At 32.6% G+C, this 21,483-nt stretch overlaps 1 protein-coding gene across 2 annotated transcripts; it reads left to right on the forward strand.

Moving 5' to 3' along the window:
* Positions 1 to 18,851: 18,851 nt before the first annotated feature.
* On the forward strand, positions 18,852 to 21,015 carry LOC124366503. Of its 2 annotated transcripts, none has more exons than XM_046823090.1 (2): positions 18,852 to 19,345; positions 20,585 to 21,015. In XM_046823090.1, the coding sequence occupies exons 1-2, from the start codon at positions 19,130 to 19,132 to the stop codon at positions 20,837 to 20,839; spliced, it is 471 nt and encodes a 156-aa protein (XP_046679046.1). In that variant the 5' UTR covers positions 18,852 to 19,129; the 3' UTR covers positions 20,840 to 21,015. The 2 variants fall into 2 exon arrangements, 1 of the variants encoding a protein (XP_046679046.1); XR_006922819.1 differs by lacking the exon at positions 18,852 to 19,345 and adding an exon at positions 19,539 to 19,658 and having other exon boundaries at positions 20,585 to 20,774.
* Positions 21,016 to 21,483: the final 468 nt, after the last annotated feature.

Here is a 21,483-nt window from a genome sequence, read left to right on the forward strand (position 1 = left end):
ATGCTTTTTACTCTGTAGACGAGCTGTTGAAAGGAGCTCCTTAGCCTGGATCATTAACTAGTGTATATATATATATATATATATATATATATATATATATATTACTTTCAGTTCTTAGATATTATTTGTAAGGTAGCAAATAATATTTTAGGTAGTGGTATTTATAATATACTACTACTACTACTACTATACAATACACAGTTATGATAGTATATAGTTAAAACTATTTAATGGAAATGTACTATGCATGTATATGTCTTATAAATGTAAATGTTTTAATGTTAATACATGCAAAATAATTAGGTTTTTTATTTATATTATTAGACTGTCAGTACGGATAAATATATACTAATAAATGAAAAGAAAAAACAATTATATGTTTCTAATGTACAATTGAATAATCGAATAACGACAGATCATTCCGTACATAACTTCTAAACACAGTCAGCAATTTATCAAAGTTAGCTACTACGGATATAATGGAGGCCTTGTTCAGAACAAGAGAGGCTACCTGTCAGTACCCATAGAGCCGTAGAGAGTCCTTGGTCAACTTGGTCGACTAAGAAACTGAGCCTTTGTCAGTGGCCCTCATAAGATCCTTGGATATCAAGAGGAGAGGAAACTCAGTAGTTCCAACACTTAGCATTTCACTATTTTCCCGTTTTGTTCGGCGAATTTTGTGATGTTATTATTATGGTTAATAATAACAATTACGGTTATTATAATTAATCAGTTTTATATATACGTATATAAAACATATACATATATGTTTTGAGTCCCGGTGGAGCAAGTACTTTTTGCGACTCAATGTTTATTTAAATTAAAGTAAATTAGGCTATTGCCACTTATATAAATTTAATGAATATAAATAAATACAAGTCATTTGACAGGTATTTGGTCTTCCAATCATATGTTAGTTTGCTTATTTAAACACATATGTGAAAGAAAAAGCCAACTATAAAATAAGTGAATTGGAAAAAGTAAGGGCTCTGTGGTGTAACGGTAGCACATTCACCCGGTAAGTGAGAGATCCGGGTTCGAGTCCCGGCGGAGCAAGTACTTTTTGCGATTCAATGTTTATTTATATATATATATATATATATATATATATATATATATTTAATTATTATTTATATATTCCTGTCGACTAGAAACTATCACATTCGTAAAGATGACTTAATACCGAAGATTGTAGTTATATAACTATTTCTCAAGTATATAGCATACCACCATAGGATCCTATATAAAAAATATATAAAATTGTATTGAACAGACCGAGGCTGAGTGGAATATGTAGTGAGTACTTCTTATTCCTGCCCTTGGGTAAACTCACACATGTGGCCGCCAAGCTGTGACCGCTATGATTTATCCCGGAAACTTGGGAATATATGGAACACTTTACCTTGTTCTGGAACGGAACATTCATCTTATTTTTCATCTAAAAATTTTATATATTTCTAATATCCTTGTAAGAGGTATTTACTTCTACAGTAAAAATTGTAACATGACTGACTGTCATGATTTCAGTTCACAGTGTTTTTAGATGTTTCGTTCATTGTTTGAGATAGAGACAATAGAATCCTGTAAGTTAGGGCTAAACATGTAAGGTTTCTGTATATAATGTGTCTACAATACCACCAACTAGGTTCAAAGACCTTTGCACTCTTGATATATATACAAATGAGGAAATGGTCACAAGTAAGATAATAGTAATTACTCACGTAACCTCTTGCACATAACTTTGGTCATATTTAACTTTGGCTGAATTGGCTAATGCAATCCAAGTAATTACGTATAAAAACACATTACAACTATAAATATCAATATATAATAAATGTTATTTGGGTAAAACATGAGTTTCAACTACGAGTATTAAAATAACTTCATTGTAGTCTGTTATGAAAAGTGCAAAATGATTAAACAATGCTCCAGAGATCTAAAGTGTTTTTCTTTAAATATTTTCTATGGACCTAACAATTAATTTAACATCAACGCAGGAGTTAGGTTACACCACGTAATGTGTTACAGACTTTGATGAGGTTAGATTTAGAATTATTTAATAGCTCATTTTATTCTTGAGATATTCTGCGATCGACAGATGAATAGATATGCATTGAGGAAAGAAATTTTTACTTCGCCCAGGAGACAAAATAGAAAATTTGCAAACCTACCAATGGCAGCCAAATACGATGGTTTTATCATACCATCAAAAAGGTCTTTTTAAAGATACAATCTTTCTTGGTATCTCTTGCGGATAGTTAGATATTCTATCATATTCTAAAAAGTCATATCGTTTTATAAAAATAATTTTTCTGCGGCTTCTCGTTACCATAATGGTTACATATAAAACAATATAAAAATATTTACAAACTTTCAGCCAAATCCTATAGGATTACGTGCACCATCATTGAATTCGATGTTGCCTGTATAGAAATGGAGATTCCTGTAAAACGTAAACAAGTGTAGATTTGTTTGCTCTTGAGATACCGTGGTCGTCTCAAGATAAAGAGTAAAAAATTCCACTTTTCTAACCCCTTGAGTTATCGGCTTCGCTTATGTTCAGCCAATAATGTACAAAATAAGTTATATAATTAAATAGTAAAGTACTGGCTGACGTAATTGGATTGTCTGTATTATATACAGTGAAATCAGGTTAATAAACTGTATACTAATGTAATGAGATATAGAAATCTTATGTAATGTCCTGGCTTAAGTATTAAATCAAAATTATAATTATAATTAATGTTACTGTATGTAATGTCAGTAAGTTGGGTAGAATCTCCGCAGTGCAAATGTTTACTTTAATATTAAAATTATATAAGAAATCTTAATGTTCATGTAAGTGTCTCTGAGTTGACTATATTTGTTATGTCTTCTTGGTATATGATAGATTCTATGATGTATGACCATTCTACTTGTAACAGGGCACTCTTTAAATGTAATTCGTAGTAATAGTTATATTTTAAAGCTACGGAGTGTTGATAGCATTACAGGAGTTATAATACTTTGTTTTTAATTAATAACTTTGAATAAAAATGGGCATTTGTTATGGTTTGGGTATATTTGCACTTAAGATAAACATATTTTGAACAGATGACTTTACAGTTGTCAATTTGGTTTTTCGTAACAAAAGCCTACAGTTGTAATGTTTAAGGCTGTTTAATCATCTTTTCTTTAATAATGCACGAAGTTTTATATACATACGAGAAACACCGTGTTCGATTATGGTGCGTCACACCTAGAGATTATGGTGCAGGTCACTCCTAGAGATTATGGTGCAGGTCACTCCTAGAGATTATGTGCAGGTCACACCTAGAGATTATGGTGCAGGTCACTCCTAGAGATTATGGTGCAGGTCACTCCTAGAGATTATGTTGGAGGTCACTCCTAGAGATTATGGTGCAGGTCACTACTAGAGATTATGTTGGAGGTCACTCCTAGAGATTATGTGCAGGTCACTCCTAGAGATTATGGTGCAGGTCACTCCTAGAGATTATGTTGGAGGTCACACCTAGAGATTATGGTGCAGGTCACTCCTAGAGATTATGTTGGAGGTCACTCCTAGAGATTATGGTGCAGGTCACTCCTAGAGATTATGTGCAGGTCACTCTTAGATATTTGGATAATTGTTGCAAATATTTTCATATTGCGGTAAGGTAACTATGGTAGAAACGAGAAATTAGCATAATACAAAACGTTGTAAACGAATTCCACTAATCCAATATGAGATACGTGTGACATATTACCTAACACATGTAGCCTAACTGTCTAAATACATACAATTTTATTTATTAATGATAAGGTGTATAAATTAAAATATTTAAACACTAAAATGAAAACCAATGCAATATAATGTGTAAAATCTAAATGTATCCAGTGACAAGGTATGTAGAGATTGATTTCTTAAATATAAACTTTAAATAGTGCATTAAGCTACATTCTTACAAGAATGATCTATAATACATCATGTTTGTGTCCATTTTTTCAATGATTGTCTTTCTTTTTATTGGCAGTATATCTGAATTTAGACATGATGTTTGTCAAAGGAATGGTTTGAGGGAAGGACTGTTGGCAGGCGGCCACTCGGTGTTAACGAACGGCCTCTGACATTATCATAAGTGTCTCTCATACCCGAGCTGCTCAGGCCGCATGCGTTCGTCTTGTCTTGAAACTTATATCACAACATCTACTGTCACTGTTACCAATATTGTCAAAGGAATGGTTTGAGGGAAGGACTGTTGGCAGGCGGCCACTCGGTGTTAACGACCGGCCTCTGACATTATCATAAGTATCTCTCTCTTACGCGAGCTACTCAGGCCGCTAGCGTTCGTCTTGTCTTGGAACTTATATCACAACATCTACTGTCACTGTTACCAATATTGTCAAAGGAATGGTTTGAGGGAAGAACTGTTAGCAGTAGGCCACTCGGTGTTAACGTCCGGCCTTTGACATTATCGTAAGTGTCTCTCTTACGCGAGCTACTCGGGCCGCAAGCGTTCGTCTTGTCTTGGAACTTATATCACAACATCTACTGTCACTGTTACCAATGTTGTCAAAGGAATGGTTTGAGCAAAGAACTGTTGGCAGTCGGCCACTCGGTGTTAACGACCGGCCTCTGACATTATCATAAGTGTCTCTCTTACCCGAGCTACTCAGGCCGCAAGCGTTTGACTTGTCATGAAGCTTATCTAGCTTCTGCGATAGTTAAGCAAATAGTACTAAAACATTAGAACAGTGTGTATTTTTTTTTAACCAAATATTAATTAGCAATTATTATGAGTTAGCAATTTTTACAAGCATGTATGTAGTTTAAGCGTTATTATTAGTATTGTTTTAAAAAGCACATATACAAATAAGTTACTTTTTTGGCCTTAATTACAAAACTATGATTAATTAAATTTCTTAATTTGGCGATTCTTATTCCTTGAGCCCTAGCGAAGCTTATCACTCGTGGAGCTAGATATATTTCATTTCTTTCTCTCTAAACTATGGTGATGATGGTTGATTCAAGCCTATTTCACTTTTTGCTTATATTTTAAATGTTATGCTAAGCGGAATGTCAAATGGGGCTGAACTATTTTATCTGCTCTTAAGATGTCACAAGAACGAACAGATCAAACTAATTTATAAGTTACATTCTTTCGTTATGTCCCAAATTATACCTACTGACGGATTTTGACCAAAAATAATTAAAATCTTGGATGGAGACTAATAATAGAGTTTTTTTTTTAAATTTAGTCTTCCAAAATCAAATATCAAGTTTAAATATCCATATAAACACAAACTACATATTTAGTGCAAGTATTGAAATGTTTTATTTGGAGGGCCATTCTATATATTCAATTTTTCTGCATCCCTATTCCTTCAAGCCCTTGTCATTGTCTGCACCGTCCTCGGTCTTGGATGAGACTTTTAGCGTTACACCAGCCAGAGTACTATGATTTTAACCCTGCTTTAAAATGTGCTAAAGCTATTTTTATTACATTTTAAAATCCGTATTTTGTAGCAAACTACATACAAAACGGTTTGCTGTTAAATCACTTTGCTTCAGAGGATTACATAAGGAGAAATTTCTAGATTGGTTTTTTAAGCAACAATAACGAGCTTCAACTGTTTCGACAATCTCAAATCTTTTACTTTATTCGTTAGGTGTTCCTTCTGCCAAATCCTCTTTACTAATACACTATTTTTAACTGCATTTTTAATTCTGAGTAATATTTCTAGACTAATTTCAACTTCCTCCGCATAATACTTATATATATATATATATATATATATATATATATATATATATATATATATATATATATATATAACTTACGACATAATTGTCTTAGAATTACCGAACTCCGAGGGTTGAAGAAAACATTCTGTCTGGCTGACCACATAATATCTCGGCATTTAACTTACATTTATCATACGAAACAGTGCAACAGTTAATGTAATGCTTAATGATGGAGTATAAGCTAAGAAAACTAAAAATAATAGACCAGGAAAGGCAAAATACCAGAACACTAGCAATAAATGTTAACTAAAGTTATGCGTTTATTGAAAATGTGGAGAAGTCACTTTCACAGTAAACGAGTTTGACAGTTCCCAAGTATGAGAACGTGTTCCATCAATCTGCGATCTGTCAAGAAACTTTTGTCGTAAACGTGAAGTCGTCAAGGGAAAAGCTGTAGCAGGTTTTATTATACACATTACCTTCTACAAGATTAAACTAATCAGTTCTGTCTAACTTTTTAAGTTTATATTTCTTCTTAACGACCAGCTTCAAAATATGACTACTCTTTAGCTTTGAATTTTCTTTCTATTATTTTGAAGTGTTAATTAAAAAAAAATATATAACTAATAGATGAGATAAAAGTACACAACTTTAAGATGTTAACATTACGGAACAGATCTTGTACGAACTATACGTTACATAATTAAAATTAATAAAACTAGACTTGGTGACATTAGTATTAGTAATACAAGAGAATCATGTAATAATAAACTACAATGTATTTAATACATTTTTAATATTTAAAAATGTATTTTACATTAAAATAGCTTTATAAAATTGTATACAGTCAACTTTACGTAATGTTTTTTTTTTTAATTTGGAATCAAACGATCTTCAGACTTTTAAGATATCTGAGTTTTATATGAAAAATTGTTAACACATTTATAAATTTAAATTTTTAAAGTGCTAAAAAATTTTAAACTGTGCTTAATATATGACTTTTAATTAATTAATAACTAACAATATATTTAATTCCATTAAAGATTATATTAATCTGTTCTATTGTTTTATATTTGATAAGATAAAAATTCGAGTAGTCATCCTTTTGGTTTGTGTAAATAAACGAATAATATTGAACTTTTCTAAAAACTGGTTGCCTCTTTCTTAAAACATTATTATCAAAAAAAGACAAGTAAAACATAGAAACTATCTGAAATGTTATAAACCCGTTGAAATTTTTTCTTTAATGCTTCCTGACTGTGATATAACAATCCCATTTCTAATATTTGGAAGGCATTGTATTCATTTTTTAACTTGTAATGAAAATGTGTGCGCTCAATACTTAATGAAACCAATATAAAGAAATACTGTATCATCTATAAACACATTGAGGCTAAGATAAAGAAATAAAATTCCGGCTTAATTAATGCATTTTTAATGACGCTTTCTAAGAATCGGAGTCATGTCAAAGATAAAATAAGATGCTTAATACTGTTATTATATCAGTTAAAAAGTGCGTGATTATCTCGTGAAAAGTTATTTCCGAGGTGACGTGTTTTGATAGTTAATAACATTTGCAAATACATGTTTGAAAAATGTGACAAGAGAGTATTGCGAGATAAAGTCAGACTATTTTGTAAAGGAACAAATCTGCGACACAATGACTAAATCTACCTAAAAATGTACTCAATTGAATTTCAAAACAAGGTTTATTTTCATCACTTTTTATTACAGAATTGATTTATTCGTATAATATGAGTACTGTATATGCAAATATCAGTAATAAATCATATTTAGTTATCTTGGAAGGAAAAAGTAAATTGATTCCCTTTAAGAAGATAAATTGTTTCTGGCTTCGTTGGTGATGAACCTTCCTCAACAAAAGGAAAATAATCGTGGTAGCTTACAGTGTTGTTATATAACGATGGCCAACTAGTTTAAAGTTAAGTTATTAATCAATTAAAATTAGTTTAACACACAATATTACTTGTCAGTATTATTGATGGATGGATAACGGTTTCAGCATACAGATACTAAAAATGACGAATATTCATTTCTACGTAAAAAGTACACATGCATTACAAACCAGGGAGTATATTACGAATAATATTTATTTATAAAAAATGTAGTTCTGGAATACATAAAATGCAACAGCATAAACGTAAAACTAGTTCTAAAGCATCTATAAAGCTTGCCTGGAACCATATGTTTCTGTTGTTTGTATACCTAGACGTGTTTAAAATAGTTAAGTATAGTAATAAAATGTGTTCCCGCAATTATGCCACAATTATATGAATATTATTTTTTTATTGCAAACATATCCGACATTCCTTTGTCAACAAAACAATCTTGAAAAGTAAACATCGAACGGTGTTTTCTGGTGCATGGATAAGTATAAAAGTGAAAAAAATTATGCTATTATAAATAATGAAATGAAACAACAATATAAAAAATTAGAATAATAATCACCATGCGCTGAAATATTAATTTAAAGTGCTACAACAATGTCAGTAACTATCAGTGCTAAGCAAAAGTTACATTTATAAAATTGGCATAGAACAGTATAGTATAGAACAGATACATAACAGTTGAACTAATATTGATAAATAATAAAGCAATAATAAAATCAAATAGAATATAATAAACATGTACAGAACTATTAGCAAGGGAAATAGGAGAACAATAATAAATATTTATAAACTAGTAACAGTTTAAATCAGTAAAAAAGACAGTAATTTAATAAAATAAAACTAATTTTTAACCTATAGTCTACTTATCACAGATGTTTAAACGTCAGTATACAATTTTTCAATTTTAAAGCAAACTTCTAAATGAAGAACGTGGGATGACAAATGAACTAGGACTGACGAGATTGTAACAAGAGCAGGACAGTTTCGTAAATTCTTTTTAATTTTGAATTTGTATTCTTACTTCTTCATTATGGTTGTAAAAGTTTAATTATTTATCAATTTACTATAATAAAAAAGAAATCCTTTTTATAAAGTGAATTGAAATATACTTCAGTTGTTACCGCAGGATTTAAGTCAAAGTTTAGTTCAAAAGATTAGATATATATTTTAAACGAAATCACACCTACCGTAAAATTATGATAACAAAATATCGGCCTGAGATGAAATCCAAACCCAGGGTAGCTTTGGGCCGCTCATAAATATAAACTGAGCAGACGTGGGACGCAAATATTTTCAATATATTCTATGTAGTAAATTGGTTTTAAGGATAGTTTTAGTGCTTGTACGTTTTATTCATGGGGTGTTCGGGTTTTCCATGAAGTTATATCTTTTTCTAGATCTGTTATTAAATTAATAGTTTTTCATGCCATAGTAAACATTTTGATTTATCGAAATTTATACCATACAGTAAGCAAAGTTCATATATATTAATTGGTGAAAAAAAATTGAGTTGGTAGTTTACCGACTACACCTGCGTTTGTAAGGCCTCACTTCCAGCTATCGCTCGTGCATCAGTCATGGAGATTAGTTAAAACAGAGCAGACCTGGGGCGCCTCAATTTGGTGAGTTTGGTAGTTTACCGACAACACCTGCGTTTGTAAGGCCTCACTTCCAGCTATCGCTCATGCATCAGTCATGGAGATTAGTTACAACTGAGCAGACCTGGGGCGCCTCAATTTGGTGAGTTTGGTAGTTTACCGACAACACCTGCGTTTGTAAGGCCTCACTTCCAGCTATCGCTCATGCATGAGTGATAGACATTAGTTAAAACTGAGCAGACCTGGGGCGCCTCAATTTGGTGAGTTTGGTAGTTTACCGACAACACCTGCGTTTGTAAGGCCTCACTTCCAGCTATCGCTCATGCATGAGTGATAGACATTAGTTAAAACTGAGCAGACCTGGGGCGCCTCAATTTGGTGAGTTTGGTAGTTTACCGACAACACCTGCGTTTGTAAGGCCTCACTTCCAGCTATCGCTCATGCATCAGTCATGGAGATTATTTAAAACTGAGCAGACCTGGGGCGCCTCAATTTGGTGAATTGGTAGTTTACCGACAACACCTGCGTTTGTAAGGCCTCACTTCCAGCTATTTCTCATGCATCAGTCATGGAGATTAGTTAAAACTGAGCAGACCTAGGGCGCCTCAATTTGGTGAATTGGTAGTTTACCGACAACACCTGCGTTTGTAAGGCCTCACTTCCAGCTATTTCTCATGCATCAGTCATGGAGATTAGTTAAAACTGAGCAGACCTAGGACGCCTCAATTTGGTGAATTGGTAGTTTACCGACAACACCTGCGTTTGTAAGGCCTCACTTCCAGCTATCGCTCATGCATGAGTGATGGATATTATTTAAAACTGAGCAGACTTAGGACGCCTCAATTTGGTGAATTGGTAGTTTACCGACAACACCTGCGTTTGTAAGGCCTCACTTCCAGCTATCGCTCATGCATCTGTCATGGAGATTAGTTTAAAACTGTTAGTACTAAGCCTTTGTTGAACTTTCAGAACATGAAAATATTTTCAATATATTCCATGTAGTAAATTGGTTTTAAGGATAGTTTTAGCGCTTGTAAGTTTTATTCATGGGGTGTTCGGGTTTTCCATGAAGTTATATCTTTTTCTAGATCTGTTATTAAATTAATATTTTTTCATGCCATAGTAAACATTTTGATTTATCGAAATGTATATCATACAGTAAGCAAATTTCATATATATTAATTGGTGAAAAAAACTTTTTAATTTTATAATTTTGTGTTTTAATTAGCTTTTGAGTTATTTCAACAATGTTACAAAAAATAATGTTTCGTTTATATTGCAAGTGTTTTATATATTTAGATTAGATATATTAAATAGCAACAAAACAAGCTCTTTTAATTTCAATATTGGTAAAGTGATTCGCAGTGGTAAATATCTTTAAAGAATCCATTGATAGAACTCGATCCTGATGTACCTTCATACGCTTCTCAGAGCGATAACGATCTAAGTAAGATTGTAAGAGAGGGATGCAAAGTTAATGATTTCTACTGCGTTTACCGTGGGAAAACATTGATGTTAGTGGTTACTACATGTATTTTATACAGGAAGAATTATTATTTCCAGTATTCTTATGAAAACTTGGAATGTTGTTGTTACCCAAAAAGGTTTCCTAGTTTTAAATATTTATATCCTACATTATCACTATGCAATTGATTTTTGGCAATAATGAAAACAATTTTTTAGTATTCATTACATTTTTTATTTATCTTTTCAGCGTTTCTTCAACAAGGACGCTAAGCCTCTTATTGGAAGAAGAAGCGATCCTCTGTTGTAAACAGAGCAATGGCCACAGACATTTTTCGAAGAATGCTTTTAGCCTAATAACTTATCACTTTCAATTAACTCACGCTCCCAACGCAACTACATATTTTATAATGTAGCATGAGCGATGCTCTGTAATGCATTAAGTTTCGTGTCAGAACTCCATTTCATATGACTAATGTACGGCTTATCTGAGGACACGAGGAGCTCCGTAGTCTGTCATTTCACGTACCTTAAAAAAACTAATGTTGTAATGTTTAACACAGGTCATATGATAGAGTTTATTTTATTGAACATTAATAATGCTAATATCGGTAACCAAACAATACTAAAGGGATGTATAAATAACACAGATTGTTATTTACTCATATCTAAGAAAGTTTAATGTTAATTGTAGAACTTTCAAGTAGTTGAGAGGGGATGAAAGCACATTGATAATAATGTAAGAAAGGAATACTCCTTTTTTACTGATAATATTCCTAATAATATATGAAACTTTCTAAACCTATATGATTACTGTGAATATATATATATATATATATATATATATATATATATATATATATTTCCTAGAAAATGTTTAAGTTTTTTATGTCCTAGTTGCAGTTACTTCATATTCGCTCAATAGAAATCAATAATTAAAAAAATTATTAAAATTCATTTATTTTTAATTTAGTACAAGGTCAACAACCTGATCGATCCCTATGAGATAACCTGAAGTAATTTACATTGTTTACACATATTTTAAACGTTTTACAGTTAAGTAGCTAGACTTAAATTCTTGAAAGGGCACCTTTATTCCACCCTTGTCATTAGCAATTAAAAAATCAAATAAATATAAAATATTTGTTACGTGATTACATTAAAGAGTGATCTTTTATTAAAGCCTTAAAATTGTTATTTTCCAAACTCTGCAATATCCTGTCATTACAAAATTGTTGGAAATAAGTTATTTTACTATGCTAATATATTGTCGGGTTTTACTGCATTTTGGCATCAATCTTATTCACATTATTTAGACCTAGCCACTTGGTACACAGTTTCCTCTCTGTCTCATCAAGAACTTTGTTGTTTTTGTGGTAAAATAGTCAAAATTATGGATAAGAAAAAAATTTAAGCATTTTTAAATTGGTATCATATATACACCATGCAAGCAAACCAGAAAATCACAGAATAAACTTTTGTATTACGATGAAGTGATATTTTATCATACGTTAATTTATTGTAAAATAATGTGATGAAAGTACTTTGTTGGATAGGTCAGTAAGACTTTCGTTACATTATATTAGGTCCTTCCTGTGTTGTATTTCTTTATAAAAGATTATTTGTTTAGTCATTACTTTAATCAATAATATTTATAATAATATATGTTCCCAATGGCGCAGTATAGCCAATACAACGTTTAACGCAAGATAACCAGATCAAGCAAATTCGAGCTTGGCTGCTGCTTGGATGGGTGACCTCTGAACGATCCTGTCCTTGCAAGCAGCTCGCCTGCCCGGCCATTGGTAGTGGTTCGGAAGTAACCTTTAAGCCGTTAGTACCCAGGTTGTGTTAGAGATGGCTTCTTAGCCCTTATTTCGCCATGTATAACCAGATATCTTAACTTTACTTTTTACGTTTAAGTTCATTCGTTGGATGGAGTAAATATTCTACCTTCACAACCAAATCCATAAAAAGGTATGCAAAAAAGGTATTGTTGTAATTTGTTTCTATTTGTTATATAATTGGAACCAATTAATTGTCTTTGAGATCATTAATTGTTTTTTATTTTTAGAAAACTCCAAATTCCATCCTACCGCGTCTCGTTATACCAAGATAAGTGAATAACGATCAGTCATCTATGGTACCAATAGTTGTAGCTAAATAATACAACCTCGCAATAATTATAGCATATTAGCAAATAGCAAAAATTTCTAGTTTTATTATTATTATACTTATAATTTTTTGAGAGTGATTACAACATTTGAGTGGCAGTGGTGCTAACTTACCTAATATAATAATAAGTAACAGTTAATAAATAAAAGGAAAACACTTACAAATACCAAATAAATTCTACAACAACTAAGGTTACAAAAAATAAATAACGAACTACAGACCAAATAATAAACTTCTGGTTACATTACCCCAAACACCAATAGGATTTTTTCCGAAGTTATTGGCCTCAGGGGTGTTAAATGAACACATGCTTTAGCTTACTTATTTATTTATACTCGTGATCGGGACATCAATTTCTTATTCTAACTAAAAGAAAATACGGATGGGTATTACATCTTTCCCTTGTCGGTGTATGTATATAGAAAATTCACGAAGAGATATGTCATTTTTTAATCTGACATGTAAATACTTATTATGCCAAGACATATATCAGGCATGTACGTTAACACAAGATTATAACAACAGTTTAAAATAGTTAAACCTCCAACAAAAGCGGAACTGTATAGGTTTTTTTGCATTTTGAAATTAAATATTTAAAGCTACAAAGTTAATACATACATACATATGATTGTTACTGCAATAACTAAATTACCTATAAGGTAGTAGTACGAGTTCTAAGTTGAAATGCCAATTGTGAACTCATACTTGCCAGTACGTACTGTATAAATAGGTTTCATGCTAAATTGTGGGTCTGCAGATGAAATGTTACTTGCGGATGTTCTACTTAGAATACATATTTACTATGTTACATTTTTTTAATGTAACATGATTGTTATCAGTTTGCTTACAAGTTTATTTATTGTAAAATATTCTCGTTACATGGTCAGACCAATTTCAAAATGTTCGCGAAATCACAGCAAAATCCAAATAAGTCACAAGCACCATCATCAAACTCCATGTTGCCTACGTAGAAAAGAAGATCATTAAACATTTTCAAGTATATACAGCTCGTTCTTCATATATCGTGCTTATATGCAGACAGACAAACAATCGAATGTTTCTAGCCCCTCGAGTGATATACTTCGCTAATGCTCAATTAATAAATCAATAGCTTAGTTTGAGCGATAGAGGGAAATTGATAGCCCTATATCAAACTCTTTCATAAAGGCACATTTCCTTTTATTTTAATTTTTCAATGGAAACGTCATTGCTGTCATGCAATGCTGTCAGCCATTCTATAGAGTCGCACCACTGGGTTAGATACGTCACGACGTCTGAGACTGCTGACTCACTTGACTGACTCAACCTCAGTCTCATTGTTAGTAACACCACAGCCGCTCGCTCTAACTAGGTCTCATTAGTGCAGGCAGCTGGCTTGAGTAGGTTTTGTGACGTGGACAATGCGCTCTTATGTTTTACTCTGGGGCCTAACCATAAGATCGTCACCTGGTTATTAAAATTGTAAAAGAGGTTCTCGGGGCTATATAACACTTTATGTCAACATAAATCACAAATTACTTCTTTCCAAATATTGGTGTGAACTGTAAATGAAATAAAATAAACTAGTATTCATTTATTCATGAAAAGGTGGGGCTATATGTCTATTTCATACTCTTAACCTGTGGGATCAAAAAAAGTAGGTTCATTTGTAGTTATGCACTTCATGTCATATATATGAATATCTTAATATAAGATGAGATAACCCTATGGTTAAGAATAGACATTTTAATTAATGTAAATAACTTTTTTAAAGTTTACATTGTGATAAATGAAAACTTAGTAAATTGGTAGCCACTCTGTCCCTGCCTACTACTTGTTATTACACGATATAGGTTTAGGTTAAGTTATCATAATTATGTTACTAGTAGTACCTAAGTTATAGTTAACTATTACAGTCGCCCATGTGAACCGAGCTTGTAATGGGTACTATCTCAAAGGAGGGTTTTCTTTTTTTGCCGGAAGTGCGGGTTAGTGATTGGTGTACTGATGGCAAACCGACCTCAGACCACGTTCTATATCATCCAATATGGCGCCACCCCGCGCTTTATACGAAAGAAGAAAAATATTTGTTCAGAGAGCACATAAATTCAAGCTCATATGAGACCTCCTAAAATGCAAACTCTAACATTTTATATTTATAATACGTACGTATGTACATATCTACTTAAATAAAACATAATTACAATATAAAATAAGGACAGTGTAGCCTCCATATAATATCAAAGTACCGAAAATATCATAGTCTGTGTTGGATGCGCAATATATCTGATTCACCATAAACGATAAACCAATTCGATTAACCACATCCCCCTTCTGTCACAGTAGGAATAAGAGTAGCACTTTAGGGCTAGTTTAACGGCTTAAGTGCTGAACATGTCAAGACCACTACAGGGGCTTCCATGTGGAATGACCCTTATTGACTGACGTCCCTCATAAATATAAACAACCACTCCGACTGATTACTCCTGAATATTACAACACAGCTCTTCTCCTAGTGGGATTGTTGTATTTTATAACATTATATAGTTAGTTTTTTAGCCCTTTTTCGTGGTAATTGAAAATAACATTAAATTAGAATTAATGTCAAGAAACTACTTAAAACTTACTAAACCCTAGTAGCCACTACTGGCGTCTCTATGATTTGTGATAATTATTTATTTTTGACCAATTAATTTAAGTGATACTAGAGAGAAGTCTGTAAACTAAGTTTAGATTATAGTAGGTAATTATTTACTAAAATTTTAATAGTATTTTCAAATTTTAACGAATTTAAATTTTATGTTAGAGATGTAGCCTCGAAAAGTGTTTTATAAATATGTATAAACAATATGAATAAATCTTATAACACTTATTTAAAACTTTTATTTTTCTTACAATGTACATTTAGAAATCTGGGATTTCATCTTTATTTATTTAAATTTAATTTATGTAATGAAGACCAAGTACCTCAAACAATTACGATATTATAAAAGTAATACCACTTTTATTGTGGAAGTTAAAGAGACATTTTAAGGTAAATGCGTTATTATATTTCAATGCTTGTAATGCACTGCTATGGTGTCACAAAAAAAATCTATTTAATTAAAATATACTTTTACTTAGAACAATTCTGAGAATACGAATTCCTAATGTCTACTCTTACGTATTATTACAAAGATATGCTTGGGGTATGTGTAAAGTTATCATTATTAACATACTGAATATTTTCGTTGCCTGTAATTTCTTGGTCATATATCGAAGTCAATAGTATTACAAATGTATATCTCTAATTAGCATTGTTTAATTGTATGTTGTACGTAATATCGCTACACCACATTTATTATGCAGCGATACAAACTGAAATGTGTTTTCATTAATACCATCGTGTTTCACATAAATGGAGTTACAGTAAAGTGAATCGTTCAACCGGGGATTACTTGGGGCGTGACCCGCCTGCTGCGGCAGCTGCTGGATCGAGTTTCGCTTTGGAAATCATGGGGAGCTTTGGAAAAGCATTTTCTGAATATTGTATCCACAAAGATATTCAGTCCTAATTGTTTCAGCCTAATATTTACAACTATTTCCGTACCGATTTTCATTTCACTGCCCAAGATCTGGGGCTATGGGATCCCAAGAAGGATGAGAGATTACACCATCATCTAGATTGCCCATGCCCAAGCTTCCTCTAGAACGGATCTATTACAATATGAGCAAACTTCATTTCTTCCACTCAGTCTATCACCGTAACTAAGGCTTAGCTGCAATGATACAGAGGATACATTGTAATATTTATGACAATTCGTCTCTATGTATTCCTTTCGTAATAATACTGTAGTGATGAAATAGAGAACTGCTTACCATACTACTAAATTTTATCTCATTTCGTCCCTCTAGTCTAAAAATAAATGTTTTTGTTTTCTCAGGACACTTTCGGACACTTTCGGATTGACTGGATAATCTGGATAGGTAAGTTTAAGTGAAAGGGTTGCCTCCAATCGAGATCCATGTGGGGATATTTCTAGAACATAATCATCAGTTGCACGAGCTGAAAGGTTTTGATCCGTTAGGCGTTAGGATCTGTCTGTTTTGTTCTAAATTTGTAGCGATATTTTGATACTAAGCACACTTAAGGAAACACGTACTGAAGTGTGTTTGTTAGGCTTACCGCGTCGAATCATTGCTTACACAAATAAACTATTGAAATTTTTAAACCTCTCCGTGGAAAGCCATCTTCGTCAACGGAATTTCTAATTAAATCTTAAACATAATTGACTGACAAGTAAGTGTATCAAAGCCATGTTGTTGCAGCATATTAAAATGCAACACCATTGTTGTATATTTTACAACCTCTTCAGCTACTACGAGCATATTGTACAAACTACGTGTCATGATTAGATAATGATATTTTATGAGGGTGTAGCACAATTATATTGGAAGTCATAACTCACAGTCTAGAAATTTAATCGATGTTTCCATAGAGACGTTCTATATTCCAATACGTTGAGCAAATTATTTCGTCGTATGCATTTATTAAATTATTTTTATTTCTAGATGTATTTATGCTAAATAAAGAGGTTGAAGACCCTATTCATGTTCCACATCAATGTTTACAAATGTTCGATTGACGGTACCGATGATGACGTAATGTCAGGCGAGACAGTAAAGGTAGGAAGCAGTCGGTTGCGTGAGGCCCGTTTCCGGTTGAGGAACCACAAATCAGTCTCTCCCACCACTCGGCTCACACTAGGTCAATAAATTAGCGTATATACTTACCTTTCTTTACTAGCACGGCCACGCGAATTTCCTCTGTAAAATAATACAAATTATAAAATTAAACCATTCATAAACTAATTTTTTGGAAGGGGGGTAAAAATCTGTTGAAATTCATTATTTTGCCTACGTACTAAAATATGATGTATGTCTTGGCATACGAGCACATTAAAACTGAATTTAAATTAATAGAGAACATTTTCCTAACTGATAAAATAAAGTTACCAGATTTAGTATTTATACCTAGTTGTTATAAACTAGTTAATCTTCAACCCCGTTTCTAAACTATTGATAATATTCACATATTGCTAAACCTGTCACGTTTGCCATTTGCAATTCACATCTTTACCACTATCCGTAAAGAGTTATTAATCCTCTAAAGTGACGTAAAGGCTACAACTCCAACTGACGCTGTAATGTAGCGCAGGTAACGCCGCTGTAAAATACGGAGCTATGCGCGTTTACAACCTGACAAGGCGTGTCACCATTGTAAACAAGTTTTAACTGTTCACCCCATAAACTGTTCACTGGCACATTTATGTGCGTGGCGTATTGCATGTTATTGTACACAATAATATCTCAACCGTTACCTACACTGTAGCTGTGATATTTATTAGCAGGAACATAAACGGTTTAGTAAAACTTGGTGTGGTATAGTTATAAGGATTTTACTGACTGTTTTATCGCAGGTCTACTTAATTGTTCATTGTAGTATCCACCCTTTTTGTTTGCGACTAATTATAACACAGGCCGCCACCAGTTGGTACGTCACACCATAGCATAGCTTTGGTTATTGTGTTTGAAATTCAATGTCACTTTTATACGGTTATAGAATGTCGCAGTATTCTATCTGGTCCTCGAACACAAAAACCAGTCATGGGAATGGCTTTCTAGTTCCTAATTTATCCTCTTTTACAGGTCTCAAGTTTTTTAAACTGGTAAGAAGTGTTGGTTTGAGTTCAAAAGATGGGGATTCTCCCAATTTAAACGACTGGAGTTTTTATTCTTCGCGACGTCTCGAAATCCTTTGAGTTTAAATCTGTACCTCAGAACCATAGTATCGTAAGTCCAAAAATATCATTTTTCTGATATCAGCTGATCTTTTGTTGAAATTATGTGCTCTATAGAGCCATTCTATCGTATGTCTGCTAAAAAATATATTTACGGATTTAGCTAGAGCTATACAATCGTAAGTCCCAACATCTGTTTGAGCCATACTATCGTAAATCTAGATACGATATTTTGGTTCTAAATAGTAAGCTCCAATGAGTGTAACGCAAGTCCAGAGCCGGACTTACGTTAGTCTGGCTCCTGTACTGTATATAGTAGCTAGTAACTCAAATCCAGTTTTTCAATCAGCTGATTTGTAGCTACATGTGTTTATTGTTGCTTTTGCTCTCGAAGTTGGTGTTTGAGGTTAGAAGAAAGATATTCGAGGTTATTGTGGTTAAAGATTGCATACATTGTCTTTCATATGAATAAAAGCTAGAGTTTAATGGTTATTTACAATGACGGATGGACCATACAGTAATGTTTCAAGTAGAGGAAAACTTATGCTTTCATTGGCACAACATCAGAACACATTAGTAAGTCTTGATCATGGCTATGTTGTTACTTCAGAAGATGTAACAAGTTGCCCAGTGTCTCCATTAATAGAGATTCCTAACATTCAGGAACAAGCACCCAGGAACAGCAGCCCTGCGGCTTTTCTAACTGAATTACAGGTTAGTTCTAATTTTTATTTTGTAGGTCAGAGGTTATGGGTACCTATCGTAACCATATTAATTCATTATAATCGTTGTTACAAAGCTATGTAACATTTTAAGCTATGTTAATGAAATAAATTACAGATCTGACAAAATATAAATATTTTAAAATTACAAGCTTTAGTAATAAAATTTAATAACCAGTTTCAACCGGATTTGATTCAAGAATCATTCCCTGAGCTTTATAGCCTACTAGGACAAAATATCACCAAACATGAAAATCTTATTCAAGATCCAGAAGATGTTGTTGATCCATCAGTGAACGGTTATGGTAAGTGTTTTCTTGCCTACGTTATAGGCATGTGTTGTTTTGTTACAATATTATAACCTGAATTTTCACTTAAGGTTATTGTCATTCTTACAAACTGGGCTTTAACAGTATTGATATAAGCATATAAGACCATATTAAGAGCAAAAAGGCTGCAGTTCCATATACGCCCCGTGAAACAAATAATGTACTACCGAATCATATCGATAGTAAATATAGTTTGTTAATATATCGATCTTAGGAAGAATCAAATGAAATTATGAATTATCGGTTTCTGTATGAAAATGTCGTTCTTTATTGGTCAAGAAAATAATGTTGATTTTTTAAGAACCAAATTAAATATCATAAACAATTAAATGTAACGTTTTGTAATGACAGTACTGAGACAAAAAATGTGGTTGGTTTTCGTATTATCTGAGAAGTGTGTTTGTAATGTTTTTCGGCAAAAATAAATAGTTATGTAAATATCTCCTGGAAAAGGTGGCCTTGTTCCACGGGTAAGGCAATCCACATCACCAAGGCATGGGTGATCCCAAGAGTCCACAGTTATAGGCATCTAGAGGCACTATTTTCAATTGTAATAAGTTTGAAATTTTCTAATATATTGTAAATGTGTGTAAAATGATGTTATATTGTAATTAATTATGTGAAACTGTGTTTAAACAAATTTGGGTAAATTTACATAAATAATGTACTTACTCATTTATCTCGAACGAAAGATTGATATTTGATATTAAATCGATTGTTTCGCCGGGCGTATATGGAAGTGCAGCCACAAAAAATTAAGACGTAACGTAATGAAAATATGTATCATGGCCTGTCCGTAACATGTTTGTTTATAAAATGAGTTTATACCTACAAGGGTACTAACCTTAATTATATATACATATTTTATTGGGTAGGCTACTAATAAACCTTTTTCTTTGCAGAACCAGAAACCGGACATCATCTTCCTGCTGAAATTGTACAAGAGGACTGTTCATCAAACAGCAGTTTATTTTCTGACAATGATCTGGATAATCCCACTTATGTACCCCAGGAGAGTTCAGAAAGTGAAATATCTTTTAGTGATGTCATTGAGATATCACAACCTACAACATTTGATACAAATACCGTACCTACAGCCGTATCAAATCAATATAAACTTGTTCCCTACAGTGATTCTGATTCAAATGATGACATGATAAATATTCCTGAAAAGGGCAAAAAGAGAGTCAGAAACCCATTAAACTGGAAAAAAAACATTAGGAAAAGAAAAGTACTTTCTGGTGAGCAGTACGTAAATTCAAAGGGAAAGGTTGCAGAAGGAAGGCCATTAAAACCTCCATGTCAAGATAATTGTCGATTAAAATGTAACACAAGATTTACAAATGAAGAAAGACTCAATATCCATTCCGAGTTTTGGAAATATGACAGAAAACTGGGACTTAAAAAGGCAGTTTGTTGCATCTTGCATCAAATCAAAACCTGTAACTAGGCAGCGGCAAAGAGACGGAACGAGGCAGAATAAAAGTGTGAGCAATGCATATATTTTTAAAAAGAACAGTGTTGAAGAAGTAGTGTGTAAAACCTTTTTTTTAATACTCTTTCAATTTCAGATATGTTTACAAGAAGTGTTTTGAGAAAGACAGGTGACATTGGTCTTGTAGCAGGAGACCTTAGAGGACACCACACACCGATTAATAAAATACCTGATGAAGCAATAGAAGTGATCAAAAATCATATTAAGAAATATTCTGCATATGTTAGCCATTACAGTAGGGAGAGGTCACAGCGGAAATACTTGGGCAATCATTTAAATATTACCAAAATGTACGACATGTATGTC

The sequence above is a fragment of the Homalodisca vitripennis genome, chromosome 7 (genome assembly GCF_021130785.1).
Source record: "Homalodisca vitripennis isolate AUS2020 chromosome 7, UT_GWSS_2.1, whole genome shotgun sequence".
Classification (NCBI taxonomy): Eukaryota; Metazoa; Arthropoda; class Insecta; order Hemiptera; family Cicadellidae; genus Homalodisca; species Homalodisca vitripennis.